At 68.0% G+C, this 21,760-nt stretch overlaps 1 protein-coding gene across 1 annotated transcript; it reads left to right on the top strand.

The window, feature by feature from the left end:
- Nucleotides 1-4,623: 4,623 nt before the first annotated feature.
- Nucleotides 4,624-10,617, top strand: WNT1 (Wnt family member 1). The gene is made up of 4 exons (XM_074979637.1): nucleotides 4,624-4,706; nucleotides 6,755-7,008; nucleotides 8,557-8,822; nucleotides 10,013-10,617. Exons 1-4 carry the CDS (start codon nucleotides 4,624-4,626, stop codon nucleotides 10,499-10,501), a joined length of 1,092 nt encoding a protein of 363 aa, XP_074835738.1. The 3' UTR covers nucleotides 10,502-10,617.
- The last annotated feature ends 11,143 nt before the right edge of the window (nucleotides 10,618-21,760 follow it).

The raw sequence follows: 21,760 nt of genomic DNA, 5'->3' as shown, positions 1-21,760 counted from the left end.
CCTCCCTTCGTAGCCCTGGGCCAGAGCCCCACTGGGGAGCTGCCTGCTTCCTACAGGCCTTGCCCAGCAGCACAGCCTGGCTGCTAACACCTGAGCCCCTCAGGCCTGTTCTCCGGGCAGTGGCAGGTAATTTTGGCCCGGGTGCAGCTGGCCTGATGTCCCAGAAAGGGAGCACGGATTCTGCCCCACCCCCACTGTTGCCTTAGCCAGAGAGGGTGCTTGGCTTGCCCCTCCTTTGCTCACAGGCTCTGCCCCCAGAGGGCCCCCGGCTAGGCTAGTCTGTGTGTTACTGGTGTGACAGGGCCGCACTCGAGGGCAGAGTTAAGGTGATGCCAGTAGAACTGGGTTCTCCATCCCCCTCCTCCTGTGCCTCCATCCCTGGTTGGGGTGAAGTCCTAGCTGGTCTTGTGGCGCTGGACTGCTGGGGGTGGGGTCTGCACCGCCATTTCTCTGCCCTTGGAGGAGATGCAAAGAAGACCAGGAGGAGGGATCTGCCCTATTTCCCAGCAGCCCCCTAATGACCCAGGGACTGGGGGAGGGGCTGCTGGGCCCCAGGCCGACCCATCCAAGCTCAGTTTGGCAAATGCAGAGTACAGCCACAGGGGGCCAGCCCACAGCTCCTGGGGGCTTAGCGGGTGGTGGGCTGTCACGTGCTAGAGCCAGCGACCCACAGTGAGGCCCCCATGCTCTGGGGGGGAGCAGCTGTGTTCCTGTTGGCTGAGTGCTGAGGTGGCCATGCAGCTGAACAGCAGCACCCTGGCTGGGCTGTGTGCTTCTCCTGGTGCTGCACGTCTCCACGGGCCCCAGTGCAGGAGAAAATTTACTCCGCACACAGCTGGAAAGGGGCCGAGGGCCCGCTGGGCAGTGGCTGCAGAGCGGGGCCCCGGGGCTCGCGGGAGGAGCTGGGAAGCAGAGGGTCCTGTCCTGGCGGAAATGAGGGTCACTGGGGGAGCCTTTGTCTGCCAGGCCCTGGAATGTAGCGATGCCCCGCTCCGGGCGTGAGAAGAAAGGGCCATTTCCAGCGGTAAAGGGATTGAGTGAGGCTAATCCATCCCGCGCGCATGACTGACCCGGGGCAACGCCCGGGGTGGGGATTAGCCGGGGGGGCTGGAGGCGGCTGTGGAGCAGGGCCTGGGGACTGCTCATTTCACAGCCAAGTAAAGCCCCATTCAGCGCCTGGCCCAGCGCTCCCAGAGCCAAGGTAGAGCTGGGATGAGCCTGGAGCAGCCAGGGGGCAGCAGCACTGACCCACTGGGGGGACAAACTCCTCCAACAAATACCCCATTGCCAGAGACCTGCCAGACACTGTCTGCATGTCCCTTACAGCCCTACCAGCCTCACAGAATCCCAGGGCTGGAAGGGACCTCAGGAGGTCATCTAGTCCAGCCCCTGCTTCAAGTGGGATCAACCCCCACTAAGTCATCCCAGCCAGGACCTTGTCCAGCCGGGACTTAACCTCAAGGGATGGAGAATCCACCACCTGGCCTCACCCCCCCAACCCACCTCACCCACCCCCCACACCCTCACCTATCAGCCTCACCCCACATCCACCTCCTGGCCTCTCCCCCCCACCTACCGGCCTCACCCACCCCCCACCTACCAGCCTCACCCGCCCCACACGTCACCCCCCACCTACCGGCCTCAACCCCATCCACCTCCTGGCCTCACCCGCCCCACACCTCACCCACCCCCCACCCCCTCACCTATCAGCCTCACCCCACATCCACCTCCTGGCCTCTCCCCCACACCTACCGGCCTCACCCACCCCCCACCTACCAGCCTCACCTGCCCCACACCTCACCCCCCACCTACCGGCCTCAACCCCATCCACCTCCTGGCCTCACCCGCCCCACACCCTCACCTATCAGCCTCACCCCACATCCACCTCCTGGCCTCTCCCCCACACCTACCGGCCTCACCCACCCCCCACCTACCAGCCTCACCCGCCCCACACCTCACCCCCCCACCTACCGGCCTCAACCCCATCCACCTCCTGGCCTCACCCGCCCCACACCTCACCCCCCACCTACCAGCCTCACCCACCCCACACCTACCAGCCTCACTCGCCCCACACCTCACCCCCCCGCCTACCGGCCTCAACCCCATCCACCTCCTGGCCTCACCCGCCCCACACCTCACCCCCCACCTACCGGCCTCAACCCCATCCACCTCCTGGCCTCACCCGCCCCACACCTCACCCCCCACCTACCGGCCTCAACCCCATCCACCTCCTGGCCTCATCCCCACACCTACTGGCCTCACCCCCCCCAACACCTCACCCCCCCATCTACCAGCCTCACCCACCATCCACCTCCTGGCCTCACTCCCCCCACACCTCACCCCCCCGCCTACCGGCCTCACCCCACATCCACCTCCTGGCCTCACCCCCCCAACTCAACCTCCCACCTACCAGCCTTGCCCACCCCACACCTCACCCCCCACCTACTGGCCTCACCTGCCCCACACCTCACCCCCCCATCTACCGGCTTCACCCCCCCATCCACGTCCTGGCCTCACCCATCCCCTCACCTGCCTCATCCCTGCACCCCGCAGCCCCGCCCGATATCTCCCTCCGCTGCCCCCGCCATAGGGCCCGTCTCCTCCAACAGCTGCTCAGCCCCGACCCCTGCCTGTGTCGGGGCACGGGGGGGACTCTCACTGCGTGGGCGGTTCCCGCGGGGCCCTCTCCTTTTCCCCGGGGAGCACCTGCCCCCGGCAGCCCCCCGGCCCCACGGCCATAGCCGAGCCGGCAGCAGCCCCTGCTGGCCAGACGCGGAACAGCAGCTGCCTGCGAGCCACTTGCCGGGCTGGGGAAAGGGGGTGCGGGAGGCAGACCGTCCCCCCCCCCGCCCCTCTGGCTCCTGGAGCCCCCGCGGAGCCGAGCGTCCGGCAGCGCTGCCCGCGGTCCCTCCGCCCCACGCCGGCACTTCCTGGCACAGCCCTGGGACGGAACCGCCGCATGTGATGGAAACCTCCGCCAGCCAGGGGCGCACCGGGCCTGGGGGGCCCGATCTACAGCCCCCGCCCGGGCCCGGGCCCGGGCCTCCCACAGCAGGGTCAGCAGCCCCTGGCCCAGGAGCGGACTTTCGCTGGCGGGGAGGCGGGAGTCACCCCACCCTTCTTCCCCCGCACAGCCGGGAGCTCGCTACCTGCGACCAGCCCCGCGGCCCCAGGACCAGCCTCACGGGCCCGGCCTGCACAGGTCACACGTGGGCACTGGGCCCGGCAGGGCTGCTGGGCCCATGGGCGCCCTGCCCTGGCCGAGCACATCACCTCCCCGTCCCGCAGGTCTCCCGGCTGCCTTAAGGGCAGCGACATGAACCTGCCCGCCCTGGGCAGCTCCGTGGCACCCGGCCCCGCCCCTGCCCGCTCCAGCCCTGGCAGGTGAGGGCAGGTGGAGCCCCAGGATTTCCCAGGAAGCGGGACCGGCCCGCTGCGAATGCCGCGTGGGGTTAGCTGGCCCAGGGGCCCGGCCGCGGGTGCCCTGTGCTGGGCTCCCCGATCGCCCGCCAGCCCCTTCCTGGGAGCCCAGCCAGGACCCCGCCCGAGGCCACAGGCCCCAGAGCCGCCTGCGGGAGCCTCCGGCTGCGTCCGCCCGTGTCCGCACCCGGCGCCCCAGGCCAGGCCAGGCCGGCTCCGCGGGCGCTGCAGCGGAGCTCGCAGCGAGGCGGCGGCTCCCCGGCAGCGCTGCAGCCCCGGTCCAGGGCCCCTCCCGTCGCCCCCGGCCGCCACGTGTGGTTTGCGCTCCCCGCGCAGGGGCGCCTGGAGGACGGGAGCGCCCCGCCAGCCCCAGCCAGCCGGGCGGGCGTTCGCCGAGAGCAGCCCCGGGGACCCGAGCGGCCGCGCGCTCGGAACCCCCGGGGCCACCGGAGGCCGGGCGTACCCGCGAGAGCCGGGGGAGCGGCCGCAGCTGAGGCGCCGGGCCGGGCCGGGCCGCGCCGGGCCGGGGGACCCAGCAGCGCTGGGCTCCGGCCTCCGACGCAGAGACCGCCGGGCGCAGGGCCGCCCCCTGCTCCAAATTCGGCCGTTGCGGGGCCATGCTCTGGAGGCCGCCTCCCGCCTCAGCCAGCGGCCGCCCGGCCCGGCCCGGCCCGGCGGGGGGCCGCGTGGGGGTGGGGGCGGGGGGCGTGTGACTGACACACACGAGCGTTCGCCCCCTGCCGGGAGGGGGCTCGGAGGGGGCGCCGGGCCCCTGCACGGCCTTAATCTCCGCCCGGGTGATGGACAGGCCGGTGGCAGGGGAGCCCCGCCGCGGGCTGCCCCATAAGAAGTGATGCGCCTCTTCCCCGCCGCACTGTCCGCCCGAGCGCGCAGCCCGGCCCGGCGCAGGTACCGCTCCCCGGAGCCCCTCCGCGCGGCCGCTGCTGCAGGGACCCGGCCCGGCCCGGCCCGGCCCGGCCCGCGTTGTCCCCCTCGGGGGACCGTCTCCGCGCGGCCGCCGGGAACACGCGGGCTGCAGCCCTTCCCCCGCGGCGCTCGGCCCTGACCCGGCTCCGGCCGGGCTGGGCTTCCCTCCGAGTGGCCGCGGCTCGCCGGACGGAGCAGCGTCTGCTCGCCCTCGCCTCCCCCGGCCCTAACCGGGGCGTCCCAGCCGCCGCCCGAGAGCGAGCGAGGGAGACGGTCATGCTCGGGCTCCGGACCTGGTGGGTCTTGGCCTTTTCCGCCCTCTCCAACACGCGGGCGGCGAACAACAGCGGGCGATGGTGGTAAGTCTCCGCTCGGGCCGGGCTCGGCCGCCCGGGAGCCGAGCGCCGAGAGGGGCTGGCCCGGCCCGGCCCGGCCCCGCACCTGCTCCGCGCGGCGTCCGGGAGGGCGGGCCAGCGCCCAGGTGGCTGCGGCCGAGGATGGCATGAACCGAGAGTGAAAGGCGCCTGGCCGGGGCCGGCACCCCGGGGACTCTCGCTGTCTGACACACACACACACACACACACACACACACACACACCTGGCTGGGGCTGGGACCCCGGGGTCTCTCTCGCTCTTTCACTCACTCTCTCTCTCTCACATACACACCACCTGGCTGGGGCTGGGACCCCGGGGTCTCTCTCGCTCTTTCACTCACTCACTCACTCTCTCTCTCTCACACACACACACCTGCCGAGGCTGGGACCCCGGGGTGTCTCTCACTCTCTCTCTCTCTCTCTCTCACACACACACACACACACACACCTGCCGGGGCTGGGACCCCGGGGTCTCTCTCGCTCTTTCACTCACTCACTCACTCTCTCTCTCTCACACACACACACCTGCCGAGGCTGGGACCCCGGGGTGTCTCTCACTCTCTCTCTCTCTCTCTCTCTCACACACACACACACACACACACACCTGCCGGGGCTGGGACCCCGGGGTCTCTCTCATTCACACACACACACACCACCTGGCTGGGGCTGGGACCCCAGGGCTCTCTGACACACACACACACACACACACACACACACACACACACCTGGCCGGGGCCGGGACCCCGGGGTCTCTCTCGCTCTTTCACTCACACTCACACACACACACACCTGCCGGAGCTGGGACCCGGGGGTCTCTCTTGCTCTTTCACTCACACTCACACACCACCTGGCTGGGGCTGGGACCCCGGGGCTCTCTGACACACACACACACACCCCTGGCCGGGGCTGGGACCCCAGGGTCTCTCTCGCTCTTTCACTCTCTCTCTCTCTCTCTCTCACACACACACACACACACACACACACCCACCCCTGCCAGGGCTGGGACCCCGGGGTGTCTCTCGCTCTTTCACTCTCTCACACACACACACACCTGCCAGGGCTGGGACCCCGGGGTGTCTCTCGCTCTCAGACGCATACACACACACACACACACATCTGATGAAGTGAGTCTGTGCTCACGAAAGCTCATGCTCAAAACTTTTCTGTTACTCTATAAGGTGCCACAGGACCCTTCGTTGCTGTTACACACACACACCTGGCCGGGGCTGGGACCCCGGGGCTCTCTGACACTGTCTCACACACATACACACACGTCGGGGCTGGGACCCCGGGGCGCTCTCTCTCTCACACACACACACACACACACACACACACACACACACAGAGGTCGGGGCTGGGACCCCGGGGTCTCTCTCGCTCTCTCTCTCACACGCATACACACACACACACAGGTCGGGGCTGGGACCCCAGGGCTCTCTGACACACACACACACACACACACACCTGGCCGGGGCTGGGACCCCGGGGCTCTCTGACACTGTCTCACACACACACACACACACACACACCTGGCCGGGGCTGGGACCCCGGGGCTCTCTCTCTCTCTCTCTCTCTCACACACACACACACACACACAGGTCGGGGCTGGGACCCCGGGGCGCTCTCACACACACACACACCTGTGTGTGTGTGTGTCCGTCCTTCCGGGCTTTTCTCCTGTCCCCGGGGACAGATGTGTCCCTTTGCACCCAGCCTGTCCCGTCCCGCCTGAGGTGCGCGTCGGGGGCCGGCGAAAGACCTCGCCACAACCCGCAGCCCCACCCTCCGCCGAGCCGGCTCAGACGCGCCCCGGGCCGCTTCCCCAGGGGCGGCCGCTCGCGCACCCGCCGGGCGCTGGACTCGGCGGAGCAGAGGCGCGTTTCGCTGCGCCCCCGCCCCCCCGGCCCGCGGCTCCCAAGGTCGGCGGCACCAGCGGGTGTAGCGACCGAGCCGGGCGCACGTGCGGGTCCCGGGGGCGCTGCCCTGACCCCGGCTGCGACTGGGGGTCTCAGCGCCGGCCCTGTCGCCCGCAGGGGGATCGTCAACGTGGCCTCCTCCGCCAACCTGCTGACGGACTCGCAGGACGCGCAGCTGGTGCTGGACCCCACCCTGCAGCTGCTGAGCCGCCGGCAGCGGAAGCTGATCCGCGAGAACCCCGGCGTCCTGCACAGCATCAGCAGCGGCCTGCAGAGCGCCATCCGCGAGTGCAAGTGGCAGTTCCGCCACCGCCGCTGGGACTGTCCCACCAGCCCCGGGCCCAGCGTCTTCGGCAAGATCGTGCACCGCGGTGAGGCTCCTGCCGGGGCGGGGGGCGGCCGAGGCCTTGGCCAAGGAGGGGGGGAACTGAGGCCGAGCGGGCCGCGGGCCCAGCCCCGCGGGTCCCTAGCTGAGCCTTGGGCGGCCCCCGCCGGCAGCAGGCGGCACCCCGCCCCCGGGCCGGACAGCTGGAGGGGACCCTGCCGGGCTCGGGCCCCCCTTCGGCCAGGTAAGGGACCTGACGTCACCTCTCCTGCCCTGATTGGACGAGCTGCCCTGCCACGTCCGCCCAGGGGATCCCTCTCCGCTGCACGTGGCTCCCTGGCCTGGTAGCGAGGGCTCGGCCCGGGCAGGGCTATGGCCTCAGGTCCCTGCAACCAGATCAGCCTCTGTGGCCTCCTGGGTGGAGCCTGAGTTAGCCCCGCCCCGACTCCTGGGCTCCCTCCTGGCTCTGTCACCTTCCCCCCACGGGCCGCTGTTGTCCCTCCCAGCCCGCGCCCAGACTGGGGGCTCCCCAAGGAAGCCTGCAGCGCCCTGGTCACGCCGAAGGGCAGAGCCGGTGCCACCTCTGGGAGCTGTTAGAGTCCGGGGAAGGGCGGGCGCCCAGGGCTGCCCCCAGGCGGAACGAATCCTGTCCTGTGCACCACCACGAGAACCAGGCGCTGCTGGCGGGGCGGCACCTGACGGTCCCCGAGCGCTGAGCGGACACGGAACGTGGCAGTGACCTGCGGGGGGGGCCTCCGAACTCCGGCACTGCCGGCCTCCACCCGGCCCCCCTCGTCTCCCCCTTCCCAAGCCCCGGGGCCCGGCCTGCAGCCAGCTTCCTCCCAGGAACTAACGCCGAAAGGTCAGAGCCAGGGGACCCCCACCCCCCAGCCCAGGGCGCCAGGCACAGCCTCTGCCAAGCCAGCCTGGCACCCAGAGCTGCCCAAGCCCAGCGCTCTGCCCGCCACCGGCCCCACCCAGCTCCCCAGGGCTGCAGCCGCTCACCTGGCTGCGGGCGCTGCAACTTCCGGCACCCACTGCATCACTTCCCGCTCCCCACCGCTAGGGGGAGTCAGGGAGCGCAGCGTGCACAGGAACCCGCCCCGGGTGGGAACTCACCGGCCACGCCCCCCCCGCCCCAGGTGTGTTCCCTGCCCCGCCCAGTCACCCCCCCGCCCCAGGTGTGTTCCCTGCCCGGCCCAGTCACCCCCCCGCCCCAGGTGTGTTCCCTGCCCGGCCCAGTCGCTCCCCCGCCTCCCCCGCCCCAGGTGTGTTCCCTGCCCGGCCCAGTCACCCCCCCGCCCCAGGTGTGTTCCCTGCCCCGCCCAGTCACCCCCCCCCGCCCCAGGTGTGTTCCCTGCCCGGCCCAGTCGCTCCCCCGCCTCCCCCGCCCCAGGTGTGTTCCCTGCCCGGCCCCGCCCCGCCCCGCCCCGCCCCAGGGGTGTTCCCTGCCCGGCCCAGTCACCCCCCCGCCCCAGGTGTGTTCCCTGCCCCGCCCCGCCCCGCCCCAGGGGTGTTCCAGCAGGCCGGGCCCGCCGCCTCCCCGTGCTCTGGGGCCGTCCGCACTAGCCCTGAGGGCCTTCATGCCCCGCAGGCTGTCGGGAGACCGCGTTCATCTTCGCCATCACCAGCGCCGGCGTGACCCACTCCGTGGCCCGGTCCTGCTCCGAGGGCTCCATCGAGTCCTGCACGTGCGACTACCGGCGCCGCGGCCCAGGCGGCCCCGACTGGCACTGGGGCGGCTGCAGCGACAACATCGACTTCGGCCGCGTCTTCGGCCGCGAGTTCGTGGACTCCAGTGAGAAGGGGCGGGACCTGCGCTTCCTAATGAACCTGCACAACAACGAGGCGGGCAGGATGGTGAGTGCGCGCGCGCGCAGGCGCCGGCGCGTGTGTGGGGAACGTGGAGGTGACCCTGCTGGGGGGCGGGGCGGGGCGGGGCGGGGAGGCGGCGCATGCGTGTTCACGTGTCCAGACACGAGTGTGTGTCCCTGTGCGTGTTCACGAGTGTGTGTGACCATGGGTGTTGACATGTCCAGGCATAAGTGTGCATGTTCACGTGTCCAGGCACAAGTGTGTGTCCATGCGTGTTCATGAGTGTGCGTCTGTGCATGTTCACGTGTCCAGACACGTGTGTGTCTATGCATGTTCACGAGTGTGTGTGACCATGGATGTTGACATGTCCAGGCATAAGTGTGCATGTTCACGTGTCCAGGCACAAGTGTGTGTGCCAGTGTGTGTGCGCCCAGTGGACAGGCATCACCTCTGAGGCCCTTTTCCATCCTGCGTGGCCTCTGTTTTGCAAACAGGGGCTCAGGCCCTTGACCCAGCCAGGCTCCGGCAGTCACAGCGCAGTGTGGAAGCCTCAGGGTGGGGCACCTTCCTGTCTTGCTGTTTTTCTTCCTGGGGGACTCAGCTGAGGGCAGGAGCAGCTGCAGCCTCTGAGAAGAGGCAGGGGTAGTGAGGGCACAGAAGACCTGGAGGGATCTGTCCTGCCTTCCTTGCACCAGTGCTCATTAGCTTGTGGGCGCTTGAGGGGTGTGGGACCAACCAGAGCCCAAGAGAGGGGGAGGTGGGAGAGCTGGAGCTGGGGAAAGGAGGCCAGAGGTGTGATGGGTGGAGATAGACTGGGGCAGAACCAGGACCTGCCAGCACCGCTGGCAATGCCGAGGCTCCTTGGCCGGGTGTGCTGCTGTGCGTGGCCCTGCTGGTCTCCAGCACATGCGGGAGGAAATGAGGCCAGTTCCTGTAATTGCAGTACCCCCGCTTCCCCCGGCTGGCAGCCCTGGGAGCCTCTGCAGGCTGCCTTTGCACTCCAGCAGGGGGGCCGGCGCAGTGCTGCAGGGGCTGGTGGCGGCTGCGGAACGAGCAAACCGCCTCTGGCCAGACAGATGCTGGCTCACGAGCACGGGCTGGGGGGCGCACTTAACAGCGACTGACATGGGCACTGGGTTGGGGTTCTGCCTGGGCACTGCTGTGGGGAGCTCGCAGTGTTGGGCCCTGGCATGGGGGCTCCCTGCCCTGCTCACCGAGCCATGTCTGTCTCACAGACCGTCTTCTCCGAGATGAGGCAGGAGTGTAAGTGCCACGGCATGTCGGGCTCCTGCACCGTCAGGACCTGCTGGGTGCGGCTGCCCACCTTCCGCACCGTGGGTGACTTCCTCAAGGACCGCTTCGACGGCGCCTCCCGCGTCATCTACGGCAACAAGGGCAGCAACCGGGCCTCGCGGGCGGAGGGGCCCCACCTGGAGCCCGAGAACCCAGCCCACAAGCCGCCCTCCCCGCAGGACCTCGTCTACTTCGAGAAGTCGCCCAACTTCTGCACCTACAGCAGCCCGGCGGGCAAGGCAGGCACAGCCGGGCGCATCTGCAACAGCTCCTCCCCCGCCCTCGATGGCTGCGAGCTGCTCTGCTGCGGGCGGGGCCACCGCACACGGACCCAGCGTGTCACCGAGCGCTGCAACTGCACCTTCCACTGGTGTTGCCACGTCAGCTGCTTGAACTGCACCAGCACACAAGTCTTGCACGAGTGCTTGTGAGCCGGGGCCAGGCAGGAGGAGGGCTGAGAGAAAATGCCCTTCCGTGGGGGGGGGTCGGAATCAGGGCCCCACCCCCACCCTGCCCAGCTAGAGCTCTCACAGCCTCCAGGACTTGGGGCAGCCCCACTGCCTCCACTCTCAGAGGCAGACCTGGCTCAGGCCTGACCCGGCCCCAGCCCTCAGAGCCCTGGCAGGCTTGCATGGAGTGCTGGGGAGGGGTTCTGGAGGCCCAGAGGAAGGGGAAGGGCCACCTCCCCCTTCCAAACTCTTCCAGCCAGGACCACCTGCAGGGGAGGCAGAGATCACCACCCCCAAGGCTAGCGTGCCCTGTGCCACCCAGCACGTCTGGCCCCTGGGCACCTGTGGGTGGGATGAGCAGCTGGGCCTGTCCCCTGCTGAACACCTCCCTGCCTCTGCTGGTGCCCCTCCTGGGAAGGGGGTGACCTCTGCAGCCTGGGATGCCAGCCCCCTCCAGGCTGCTCGGTCACCCCCAGCACCAGGCATGATTCCAAGCAGTGGACCACAGAGGGGCCTCTGATGCTGCCAGGCCCAAGGCAGCTTGCCAGGCACCCAGCACCTGCCAGCCTTTGCAGCTCTCACCAAATGCCAATTCTGGGCCTGGGAGTGTTTTGCCCAGAATCTGGGGGGGAAAGGCTGCTCGGCCAGGGGGCCAGTCCATCTCACATGGCAGCAGCGTTGGTGACATGGTTTGGACGCACACGGGGGAAGAGGTCAGCCTGGCGAGTTTGGGCTTGTAAATAGAATATTTATTGTGAACGGTTTTCTCCCCTTAGCGCCTAGTGATCCATCCCCAACCTTCCGCTTCTAAGGAAACTCACAACAACGCTGCTTGGTGCGGCTCGTGCTCCGAGCAGGCCGGAGGAGAATAAAGCATTTATTTTTATCAGTCCACTGGAGAGTCAATGCGGGGTGGTGAGGTTGCTGACACAGGCACTTTGTCCAAGCCCAGCACTGTGCACAGTGTGCAGGAGACCCGGCCCAGACATAGCACTTTCAATTGCTGTCGCACTAGGGTAAGTGAGGACACAAGAGGCAGGACATCAGGGACTCTGAGGTCATAAGGATGGAGGGGACCCTTTGGATTATGCTGCCTGGGTATCTGTAACACAGGCAGGGACCTTTACAGCGCCACCTACATTCAGTCCCAAAGCTCCTGCCGGGGAACCTGGCGTGCAGTGCCAGCTAAGGCCCCCGCACCAGCTCGCGCTGCCTGATGTGCAGTCCCGGCTAAGGCCCCCGCACCAGCTCGCGCTGCCCAGCGTGCAATGCCAGCTAAGGCCTATGCACCAACTCACACTGCCTGGTGTGCAATGCCGGCCAAGGCCCCCGCACCAGCTCGCGCTGCCCGATGTGCAATCCCGGCTAAGGCCCCTGCACCAGCTCGCGCTGCCCAGCGTGCAATGCCAGCTAAGGCCTATGCACCAACTCACTGCCTGGTGTGCAATGCCATCTAAGGCCCCTGTGCGACATTCTTGGGTTTTAGGATGAATGGGCAAAACGTTAATGCCACCACTGTCCTAGGTTTGCACCAAACCTTGCGCCAAGTGGGCCACATGTGGTGTCTGTTGGAAGCTGGTGGACACTGGACTGGTGCACATTGCTCACGTCTGTACCGTTTAATGCAGAGTTACCAGAACTGGCTCTGCGCTGGTATGCGAAATGCTGGTTTATGGGAGAGCTCAGCAGGTGGCTTGGCGACCTACTGTGAGAGGGTCCCAGTCAAACAGAGCCAGATGTGACCAACAAAGAGCATCCTCAGGTTCCAGGCCACATCTGAGGAGTTTGGCTGTGAACAGGCAACTGAACAAAGAGGCCACAGCTCTCCTCATGGACAGGCGACCTGCCCAGGCGACAGGCTCCATCTCAGACCTGCTCCTACACAGGGAGGAACAACGGAAATCCCTCCAAGGGGATAAAGGGGGCCCTGAGGTTCCTCCATCTCAGTCATCAGTGAAGCTCCTCACTTCAGGAGCATCTCTGCCAAGAGCTGAGCTGTCCAAACACAGGACAAGCCCCAGGGATGTTTAACATAACAGTTTATTCCATATGCTGCGGCTCTGCACAAGAACTTTGTGACTGGAGTATGTAATGTGAGTGCCTTAACAATTCTGCTCCCATCCTGTTCTCTTACTAATAAACCTCTAGATGTTAGAGTCTGAAGAATTGGCCCGGCAATGCTGGCCAAGGCCCCTGCACCAGCTCACGCTGCCTGGTGTGCAATGCTGGCCAAGGCCCCTGCACCAGCTCACACTGCCTGGTGTGCAATACCGGCCAAGGCCCCTGCACCACCTCACGCTGCCTGGAGTGCAATGCCGGCCAAGGCCCCTGCGTCACCTCACGCTGCCTGGAGTGCAATGCCGGCCAAGGCCCCTGCGCCACCTCACGCTGCCTGGTGTGCAATGCCGGCCAAGGCCCCTGCGCCACCTCACGCTGCCTGGTGTGCAATGCCGGCCAAGGCCCCTGCGCCACCTCACGCTGCCTGGTGTGCAATGCCGGCCAAGGCTCCTGCGCCACCTCATGCTGCCCAATGTGCAATGCCGGCTAAGGCCTGTGCACCAACTTACACTGCCTGGCGTGCAATGCCAGCCAGGGCCCCTGCACCAGCTCACGCCGGCCTCCATTCCACCCGGGCCTGGAAATAGCCGCGTGGCGGGCAGCGGGACGCGACACCCCCGGGCACGGCGGGACTCAGTTTTTCCAGCGGGATCCCCGGGCCGGGCCGGGCCGGGCCGCAACGCCCCTTTCGCAGCCGAAGCCCCGGAGAGCTGCGCGCCCGCTGCAGGCTGCAAATTACCTGGGCTTTTAATACACCGGCGGCTTTAAATAGCGCGTCCGCCCCCGGCCCCGACTGTGAAGCGCACTCGCGCCCCGCCATCCGCACCCCTTGGCCCTGACCGCGGGCGGAGACGCTGCCGCTCAGTCGTGTGCGCTGGTGTTGCACGCGCCGTGTGACCTCCACGCTGCGCCACGGGGGGCGGAGCGAAGCCGGGCGGCGAGCGCCTCCTGTCGGCCTGGCGTGGGGGGGGGGTCCTCCGGGCCAGCCAGTACAGGGAGCCCATTGCGGGGGGTGGGTGAAAGGCGCCTGCCATGGGGGCGCGGGGGGGGGGGGGGGGCGGCTGTTGCGCCTGCTCTCTCCCAAGCCGGTGGCGACCTGTCCCTGCGCGGAGTGGGGGGCACGTGGGGGGGCGCCTGCCTATCAGACGGACCAGCCACGTGCCTGCGCCCCGCGGGCTCCTCTCTGCCCCAGCCCCTCGCTGTAACCAAACCGCTGCCGCACTCCGGCCCAGAGGGGGCTGCTCGCAGCCGCGGGGAAGCGGCCCCCGGCGGCTCCCCCGCAAAGCAGATCCCCCCCGTTCCCCGAGGGGCTCAGGCCAAGCAGCCCCCCCCCCCCCCGGCGGGTGCCCGGATCGGGACCGGTGTCCCAGGGCGGGGGAGGGGCGGCTGAGTCCTGGCTCTGGGGGCTGCGGTGGGAACACCCCGCTCGACGCAGCCGGGCCCCCGTGAGCCTCGGAAGTCGCCCCCCGCCTGGCGTCTAATTAACTCCTAGTGCTGCGGGCGGGGACCCGGTCAGGCCCCGCCGCTTCCCCGCCCTGGGGCATTCCCGGCCCCGCGGGCCCAGCGCCCCGGCAACAGGGCCCGGCCCGGCGCTAATCCGCGGCGCGCAGGGGAGCGGGGCCCGCAGGAAACAAAGAGGCGCCCGGGGGCACCACCGGCCCGGCCGGGCGGCTCCGGGCCTTGTCCAGCAGCGGAGCAGCCGCTAAGCCGGCGCCTATTACCGCCAGTGGCACCGAGGGAGGGTCGCTGGCTGGGCTCCAGCGCCCCGGCAACGCCGCTGTCCGGCCGCGCCCCCCCGGCTTAGCTCCCGCAGCCCAGGCGGCATCTCGGGGCGGGGGCCCAGGCCGCTGGTTCTCCCCGGTGTCACGGCCTGGGGGGTTCCCGCCCCACCCCGCGCAGGCGGAGGCGGCTCTCCCTGGGGGGAGAACGGGGGTCACGGGACGACGGGGACCCGGCGCGGCTCAGACTTGTCAGCACCGGGCCCAAGAGCCTCAGAACCATCGGTCTTGGGGAGAGGGGCGGGGGGTCCCCGAGCCGGGCCCAGCAACCCCGTTCGCAGTCAGACCAGCCCTGCCCCCCCTCCCCTTTGACCTGTGTGGGGAACAAAGGGGTCACGGGGTGCCTGGGAGACAAAGGCCCTGGAGGCCTCACGCCGCCCCCCCCTGTCCGGCTGCGCCCCGGCGCTGTGCCCGGGGAAACTGAGGCACCGCCCGGCGTTACCGCAGCACACCAGGAACGCCACCCGCCAGGGCAATGAGTCCCCATACGCCCCCTTCGGTACCCCAGGGGTTCAGGGTCCGCAGCTCCAGGGCAGGGCCCAGCCCACGATTCTCCAGCCTGCGCCTCTCCCCTGCAAGGGGTGAGCGCCCCCCAGTTCCCGGGGCAGCCCCCGGGCCAGGAGGGGCTGGGCTGGGCTGGGCTACTGCACGGCGACATCTTGTGGCCATCCGCGGGTACTGCGCCGCAGAGGCCCGCCTGCGCCCTGGCCCCAGTGCAGCTGCAAGGACAGACCGGCCTCGCCCGAGCCCCTCCGTTATTTGCCCTTCTCCTCCCCACTCCCAACCGCTGCTGCCCCCCCGTCCTGGCCAGCAACCCCACTTCTGCCCACCCCGAAGGCTGATGCCCAGCGTGGGGAGCTCCCAGCCGTGGGGGACAGGGGCCAGTGAGGGAGGGGATTATTGTCACAGCCCCAGCACCTGCTTTCCCCGTCCCCCTGAGCTCCCGTTCCCAGCTGCCGAGAGCAGCCCCGACCCCCCAGCTGGCCCGGCCAGCCCCATGGAGGGAGGTGGGGGAGCAGAAGGAGGCTGAGAACAGACCCAGGCCTGCCAGTGCCACCCCATGGCTCACGCATCATGGCCTGAATGGGGGCAGGGAAAGGAGTGCCCATGCCCCCCCCCACCCCTCCAAGGTCCTCCCATCTGCCCTGCCGGCTGTCCCTGCCCTGGTGCCCCACACAGCAGAGAGGCCGGTGCTGCAGGGGAAACCGTGGCCAGGCTGGGCCAGCTGCAGAATGCTCAGCTCCAGGAGGACCTGGCATAAGCTTGCAGGCCTGCCCAAGTGTGTACTCACACTCCTCCCCCCACGGATATGTGCACCCACATGCCACTGCCCTGAGGAAGCTCACAGCCCTGGGGCCTCCAGAGGGCACTGCCCTGAGGAAGCTCATGCTACCAAAGCGGAAGCTTTTCCCAGCCTGATGCTGAGCAGAGGCACCAGCTGCAGCATGGGGAGAGGCGGGGAGGGGGGGGTTGGAGACAGGGCTGGCCCAGCAGGACCCCCATCCCCTGCCTTGTGGGGGAAAAGGGCAGCTTGGTGCGGCAGGGGCAGGTTGGGCACGTTCCAAACAGGTGTCCCTGAGTGCCCTGGGCTTCCCCCAGCCTGGGTTTGAATGGCTGGGGAGGGGCTGTCCGTGGGCCATGGGGTGTCTCCCAGAGCCCCCCACCCAGTCACCATGGCCTAGGCACCAGCACACACAACTGCTTGGTGCAGCCCCAGCACTGCTGCCCCATGCTCAGCACCAGGGCTGGCTCCACCTCACCAGGTCAGCCCCAGCTGGGCCCCACACAGAAGGGGCCGGCTGCCCCATCCGCTCTCAGGCAGGAATCAGCTCTCCCGGGCAACGCTGCAGGGCACGCCAGCAATTCCAATGCAACTTTAACAAGGGTTATGTCATGTGCCGACAGCTCGGGGGGTACAGCCAACCCCCATCAGCTCCCATGTCACCAGCACCCCCCAGGCTTCACTGCCCCACCAGCCCCAGGCCCTGCACCCTGGCCCCTTGTGCACGACAAGCAGGCAGACTGAGACCAGAGCAAACAATGCTTGTGGTGGGCTGGCAGCCAGGGCTTCTCCAGCGGCACCCCACAGCACCCTGCCCCCTGGCTGGCGCTCAGCATACAGCCTGGACCTGTATCCAGTATCCCTCCCCAGCCTGGTACCCAGCGATTCCTGGGCCCTGTCCCCAGCCTGGCACTCAGTGATCCCTGCACCCAGCTCCCTCCCCACCCAACATACCCCCATCCCCCAGCTATCCGTGCACCCCATCTTCCAGCATCCAGCTAGCCCTGCAGTCATCCCCCAGCTATCCCTGCACCCCATCCCACAGCTATCCCTGCACCCCATCTTCCAGCACTCAGCTAGCCCTGCACCCAGCACCCCCACAAGGGCCCGGCTGGCTCCCTGCTGTGGCCGAGGCCTGGTGGCCGGCAGGGTGGGGCTGGGAGCGAGCCTCAGGCTCAGAGGGTGGCTGTGGTTGAGCAAGCAGCTGTTCCCAGCTGTGGCAAGCCGGAGCCCCGGGCGTGCCGCTCACTCGTGGGAGCCGCTTGCTCGCGCTGGGCAGGTCAGCGAGAGGCCAAGCCCGGCCCTGCCCTGCCCTGCCCCCAGCTTGTGTGGCCAGCGGGGCAGGCGGTCGGGGCTCCCAGAGCTGGGGACTGCAGGGAGGAGGCCGGGCCTGGTGAACTGCTCCAGCCTGCAGGGAAGCAGTGCGGAGCTGGGGCCAGGCCCTATCCCCAGCCAGCTCCCAAAGCTAGTGCTGGCTGGGACCCCAAGCTCCAAGACTCATTACAGCCAGAGTGCATCGTTCATGGACACACAAGGGAGTGCTAAGCCTGGCAATGTGCATGCACACACATGTGCACACAGGCACACACCAGTGCACCCAAGCACACAAGAGAGTAAACACTGGCACATGCACATATATGGGCACACGTGCACACACAAGCGCAAGCCTGCACAGGCAAGTGTGTGCACACAGGAGAGTGAACACACAGGCACATGCAAGAGCATGCACAGACGTGCCCATGCATGCCATAGGGAATGGCCCAACTTCCTGGGGTAGGGGGTAAGCCCTGCTGTGGTTCCCACCCCGTCAGCACCTGGCAGCAACCCCAGTGTGCCCCAGCTGGGGATCGCAGCAGCGGCAGCAGCGACAACACGACCTTCCCGTAATCAGGGCCAGATTGCAGGCTGGGCCCTGCTGGGAAGGAGCCGCCCTGGCGCGCTCAGGGCAGAGCCACTCCAAGCAGGGGAGGGCTGGGCCTGGGCCAGTGGGGTGGGGGTGGGGGCCTGGGCCTCGGCCGGGAGATGGGGTGGGGGGCTCTCGCCCATCTCCGGGCTCTGGAAGGCAGCTAAGACCCAGCCCAGCTCAGCTCCTCTCCCTGCTCCCAGACGGCGAGGGAGGCCTGTGGCTGCCGGGCTGTCCTGCAGGCTGCGCCAGGCAGATTGGAAGCAGACTGCCAGGCCAGCCCGGGGCGTCACAGGAACAGGGCGGGCGGCCGCCTGCTGTGACTCAGGAGCTCCTGCGGCGGTGGCCCCGCGCCTCTGCGGGCAGCAATTTCACATCTGGATCCCCCCTTCCCGTCTCACCACAGAACACCTCATCTCCCCCTCGGCTAGCTGGGCCCCCCCCCGCTAGTCTCTGTACCGCAGAGAGCCAGGATGAAAGACAGCCCCTGCCAGAGAGCAGCGAGCAGAGCACAGGGCCAGCATGGGGTGCTGGGGGCGGGGCAGGAGGGCAGGCTGCAGGGGAGCTCCCTGCTCGTCCAGCCCTGGCCGCACCCAGCAAAGGACACTGTCGGGGGCAGGGCAGCAGCATGGACTGGGGGCGGGCAGCTCCCAGCAGGGGGTGCCATGGGGGGCAGGCGGGAATTCCAGGGGCAGCTCCCAGCAGGGGGCGCTGTGGGGGAGGTGGGAATTCCGTGGTGGGGAGGGCCCAGCAGGGGGCGCCGTGGGGATGGGGCAGGAGCACTGGCTGGGAGGGGGCAGGATGTTAGTTACCCAAGGGGCTGTGGGGCTTTTTGTGTGTTTAGAAATTCAGCACACAGTGGCTGCCCCGGTCACATCAAATGGCACAACCAGGGGATGGGGGCACCCCTGTCCCACTCGCCCCCATATTGCCTGGGATGGCCATTTCCCCCACCTGGGGTTGGGCTGCCAATGGCTGGGCCCGGACACTTGGGGTGGCCTGGGCTCCCCCTCAGTGAACATGCAGGAGACTCCTCCTGGCACCTGGGACCTTTCCCTTTGGGGGAGCCCAGGCTTTGGGCCAGCGGGGACGTGCCAGTCTGGACGGGCCAAGAGTACAGTGGGGCCCAGAGGCCCCTTCCTCTGCCCCATGGCAGAAGGTGCAGCTGTACTGGGTCTCTCTTGCTGGCCCGTGGTTGCCCCCCCCGGGAAGGAGGGTTCCCACCTGGGGGGACTGCAGTGGAAATGCGGCAGACGCTGCTCTGCAGAGGCCGTCCGGTGACGCTGCGCTGCCCCGGGCATCCCAGACGAGAGGCCCCCGGCTGTAATTTGGGGCTTGTGGTCACGCTGAGATCTGTGCTAATTGCAGGTCTGCCAGCCAGCGCGGGCAGCTCCTGTGTCACCCGGCACAGTCAGAGGCTGCATGGCTGGGGCCCTGGGCAGCTCGCCCAGCCCACCTGTGGGCACTGCCGCTGGTTCACCCCCACCACCATGGCGGGGTCAGGGGAGCCTGCAGGTCCAGGCCTGCTCGCAGAGACAAGGGCAGAGCTAGTCAGCCCCTATCTCAGCCAGGGTCTTGTGTGACCCCGCAGCACCACACGGTGGGTCACATGCACAAACCTACCCCCCCACATTCACACACAGCCATGAGCGCGTACACACACACATCCAAATATGCGATCCATGCACATCCCGCTAGTGACAGGCACACACCACCACCGTGTGCACACACACAAAATCCATGAGCACACACACGTAGTGACTTGCACACCAATATGTGTACACACTCATGTAATGACTCACCCAGCAACGTGTGTGCACACACACACCGCGTGATGGGAGCTTTCTGTGGCTGGCCCAGTCCAGGCCTCGGTCAGCAGCTCTAGCAGGTTTTCCATCTGATGGTGCTATGAGTCGAGTTTGGTGGGTCTCAGCTCACTCCAGGTATCGGAGGACCCACCCTGGGCTGGCAGATGAGCCAAGGGGGAAAGAGCTGCAGCCCACGCAACCCCACCTGTCCCTGGGCAGCCCCCAGCCCCCGCTTGCTAGCTGGGCTCCCATCAGTGGAGGCTGGGGGTCTCCCAAGTGACCCTGGTTCTCAGGGAGGCTCAGCTCTGCCCAGGGGCAGGGCTCAAGGTGGGGCCCATGGCACCACGACACCCTGGGACCTCAGGCCCTGCCATCTCAGCCCCAGCCCCACAGCTGCTGCACAGCCCCTGGCATCTGGGCATGCGAACACATCACCCTGCACCATGGGGTTCAAACTGCTACCACCGGGCTTTGCATTCTGCCCTGGGGCCAGTGACCCCAGCCGGGATGCGGGGAGGGGGCACTGCAATGCAGGACTCAGACCCTTTCTAGGTACAGCTCCTTGTACATGGGGGCCCTGGCTCTGCCAGACGCCCCCCTCAACAGCCAATGCGCACCACAGCCCGAGCGTCCACTGCAGCTGTCCCAGCAGGGCTTGTCCACACTGCGTGCCGAGGTGGGCAGCCCCAGTGGGCAGCAGAGGAGACACGCTGGGACACGCCAGCCCGGGGGCACAGAGCTTTTCCTGTGTCAGAGCCCGGGCCTGTGGGAAGATGAAGGTGGGAGTGTGCATGGGGGGGGCGCAGAGGCCAGACCATGGGGGCAGCCTCTGGCTGCTGGGCACAGGCAGCACCTTTGGCTTTCCCTGGCTCTCAGGCACGTGGGGCTCCCAGGCCCTGGCAGCCAGGGTCACCGTCTGGGATCGCCAGCCTGGGTGGTGCCAGGAGCAGACAACTGGGCCAGAGTTCCCAGCTCTCCCTGGGCATCTGGAAGGGGCAGTGGGGTCCCAGGCACCCAGAGAGCTGTGGGTGAGCAGAGGAGCCCTGTGCTTACTGTGGCAGGGTGCACTCCACCTGGGGGCGAGGCAGGGGGTTCACCTGCCAGGTCCCTTTAAAAGGCACCCAGGCACGGGAGGCAGGGCAGGCCTGAAATAGGGCTGGGCTGGCCCGGCAGGGGCGGGAGGGTGACTGCTGCCAGGCCTTCGTGTTCATGGGTGGAGCCCACCTCGAAAAGGCGCCTTAAAAAAGGAAAGTGTGAGTGGCCGGCAGCAGGGTCCCGCGCTGGGGGTTATATTTACCCGGCTGACTCAGCCCGAGCTCACCCTGTCCGGAATGTGGGCCGGGGGTTGGGGGGGGGCACCGGCAGGCTGCCTCCTGGGATGGGGTGAGTGAAAGGGCATCAACAGACATGTCCTGGCCCCAAGCCCCAGGGAGGCAGGAATCTGGGGTGAGAGGGTAAGCCTTGGGGCCAAGGGACTCAGGACCTGCGGGGTGGGGTCTGGGACTGGAAAGGGCAGGTGATGTGGGAGTAGGCCTAGGACACCTGGCTTCTATTCCCAATTACAGGAAGGGAGTGGGGTCTAGTGGTTAGAGTTGGGGGGCTGGGAGACAGGGCTCCTGGGTTCCCCAGGGAGTAGGGTCTAGTGGTTAGAGCGGGGGGGTGTGGGAGGCAGGACTGCTGGCCCATGGCTGCCCAGCCTGTCTGTGCGCGGCTGGAGCGCTGCTCAGGCCAGGCCGGCGAGGGGGAGCAGCTGGTTTTAAATAACGTGCAAATTGGAGACACTGGCTGTGCGGTTTGTTTTCTTTCCAGCTGGGGGATCCTCCCCCCACGGGCAGCATGAGTAACAGGTGGGGGCTGTCCCAGCGGGGGGGCCTTGCTGCCGCCCCCCCCCCCGTGACTCACTCACTGGAGTCCCAGAAGCAAACCCCCCCCCCCCCCACCAGTCAGAGACCTCAACCGCGGCCCAAGCCCAAGGCTGGGGCAGGACTTGCGCTCTCCGGGGCTTTGCCAAGGGCCGCGCCCCCCCTAGCGTCGAAGCCACACAGCTGTGGGGGGGAGGGCAGCGGGGGCTGGTGGTTAGAGCAGGGGCCTGGGAGCCAGGACTCCTGGGTTCTCTCCTGGCCTCCACAGACTCACGCTATGAATACAGGTTTGGGGGTGGGGTGCCTGGGCCTCCCCAGCCCCACAGCGCGGCGGCTGTTAGCTGGGGCTGAAAAGTGGGTGCGCCGCGCCCCCTGGTGGAGGCTCAGGGAGAGGACGCTCCAGACACCGCCCCGTTTGTGGGGTGTTGGGGGTTCCCGCCTCCACTCTCTCGATGCCGGGGCTGAGCCTCTCCCCCCACCCCCCCGCGCTCCAGCGCCCCAGTGTTACCGGTCACGTGTTTCTCTTTCCCGGGAGCCCGACGTATGAAAT

This window comes from Carettochelys insculpta, chromosome 29, assembly GCF_033958435.1.
Source record: "Carettochelys insculpta isolate YL-2023 chromosome 29, ASM3395843v1, whole genome shotgun sequence".
Lineage (NCBI taxonomy): Eukaryota > Metazoa > Chordata > Testudines > Carettochelyidae > Carettochelys > Carettochelys insculpta.
The sequence above is the reverse complement of the archived record's forward strand: the minus strand, read 5'-3'. Positions and strand labels throughout refer to the sequence as shown.

Excerpts from the sequence above, each read along its gene's own strand:
- WNT1 (XM_074979637.1), top strand. The coding sequence starts at position 4,624 with ATGCTCGGGCTCCGGACCTGGTGGGTCTTGGCCTTTTCCGCCCTCTCC. Across the intron at positions 7,009-8,556 it reads CGGCAAGATCGTGCACCGCG|GCTGTCGGGAGACCGCGTTC; the intron begins GTGAGGCTCCTG and ends CATGCCCCGCAG. Across the intron at positions 8,823-10,012 it reads ACAACGAGGCGGGCAGGATG|ACCGTCTTCTCCGAGATGAG; the intron begins GTGAGTGCGCGC and ends TCTGTCTCACAG.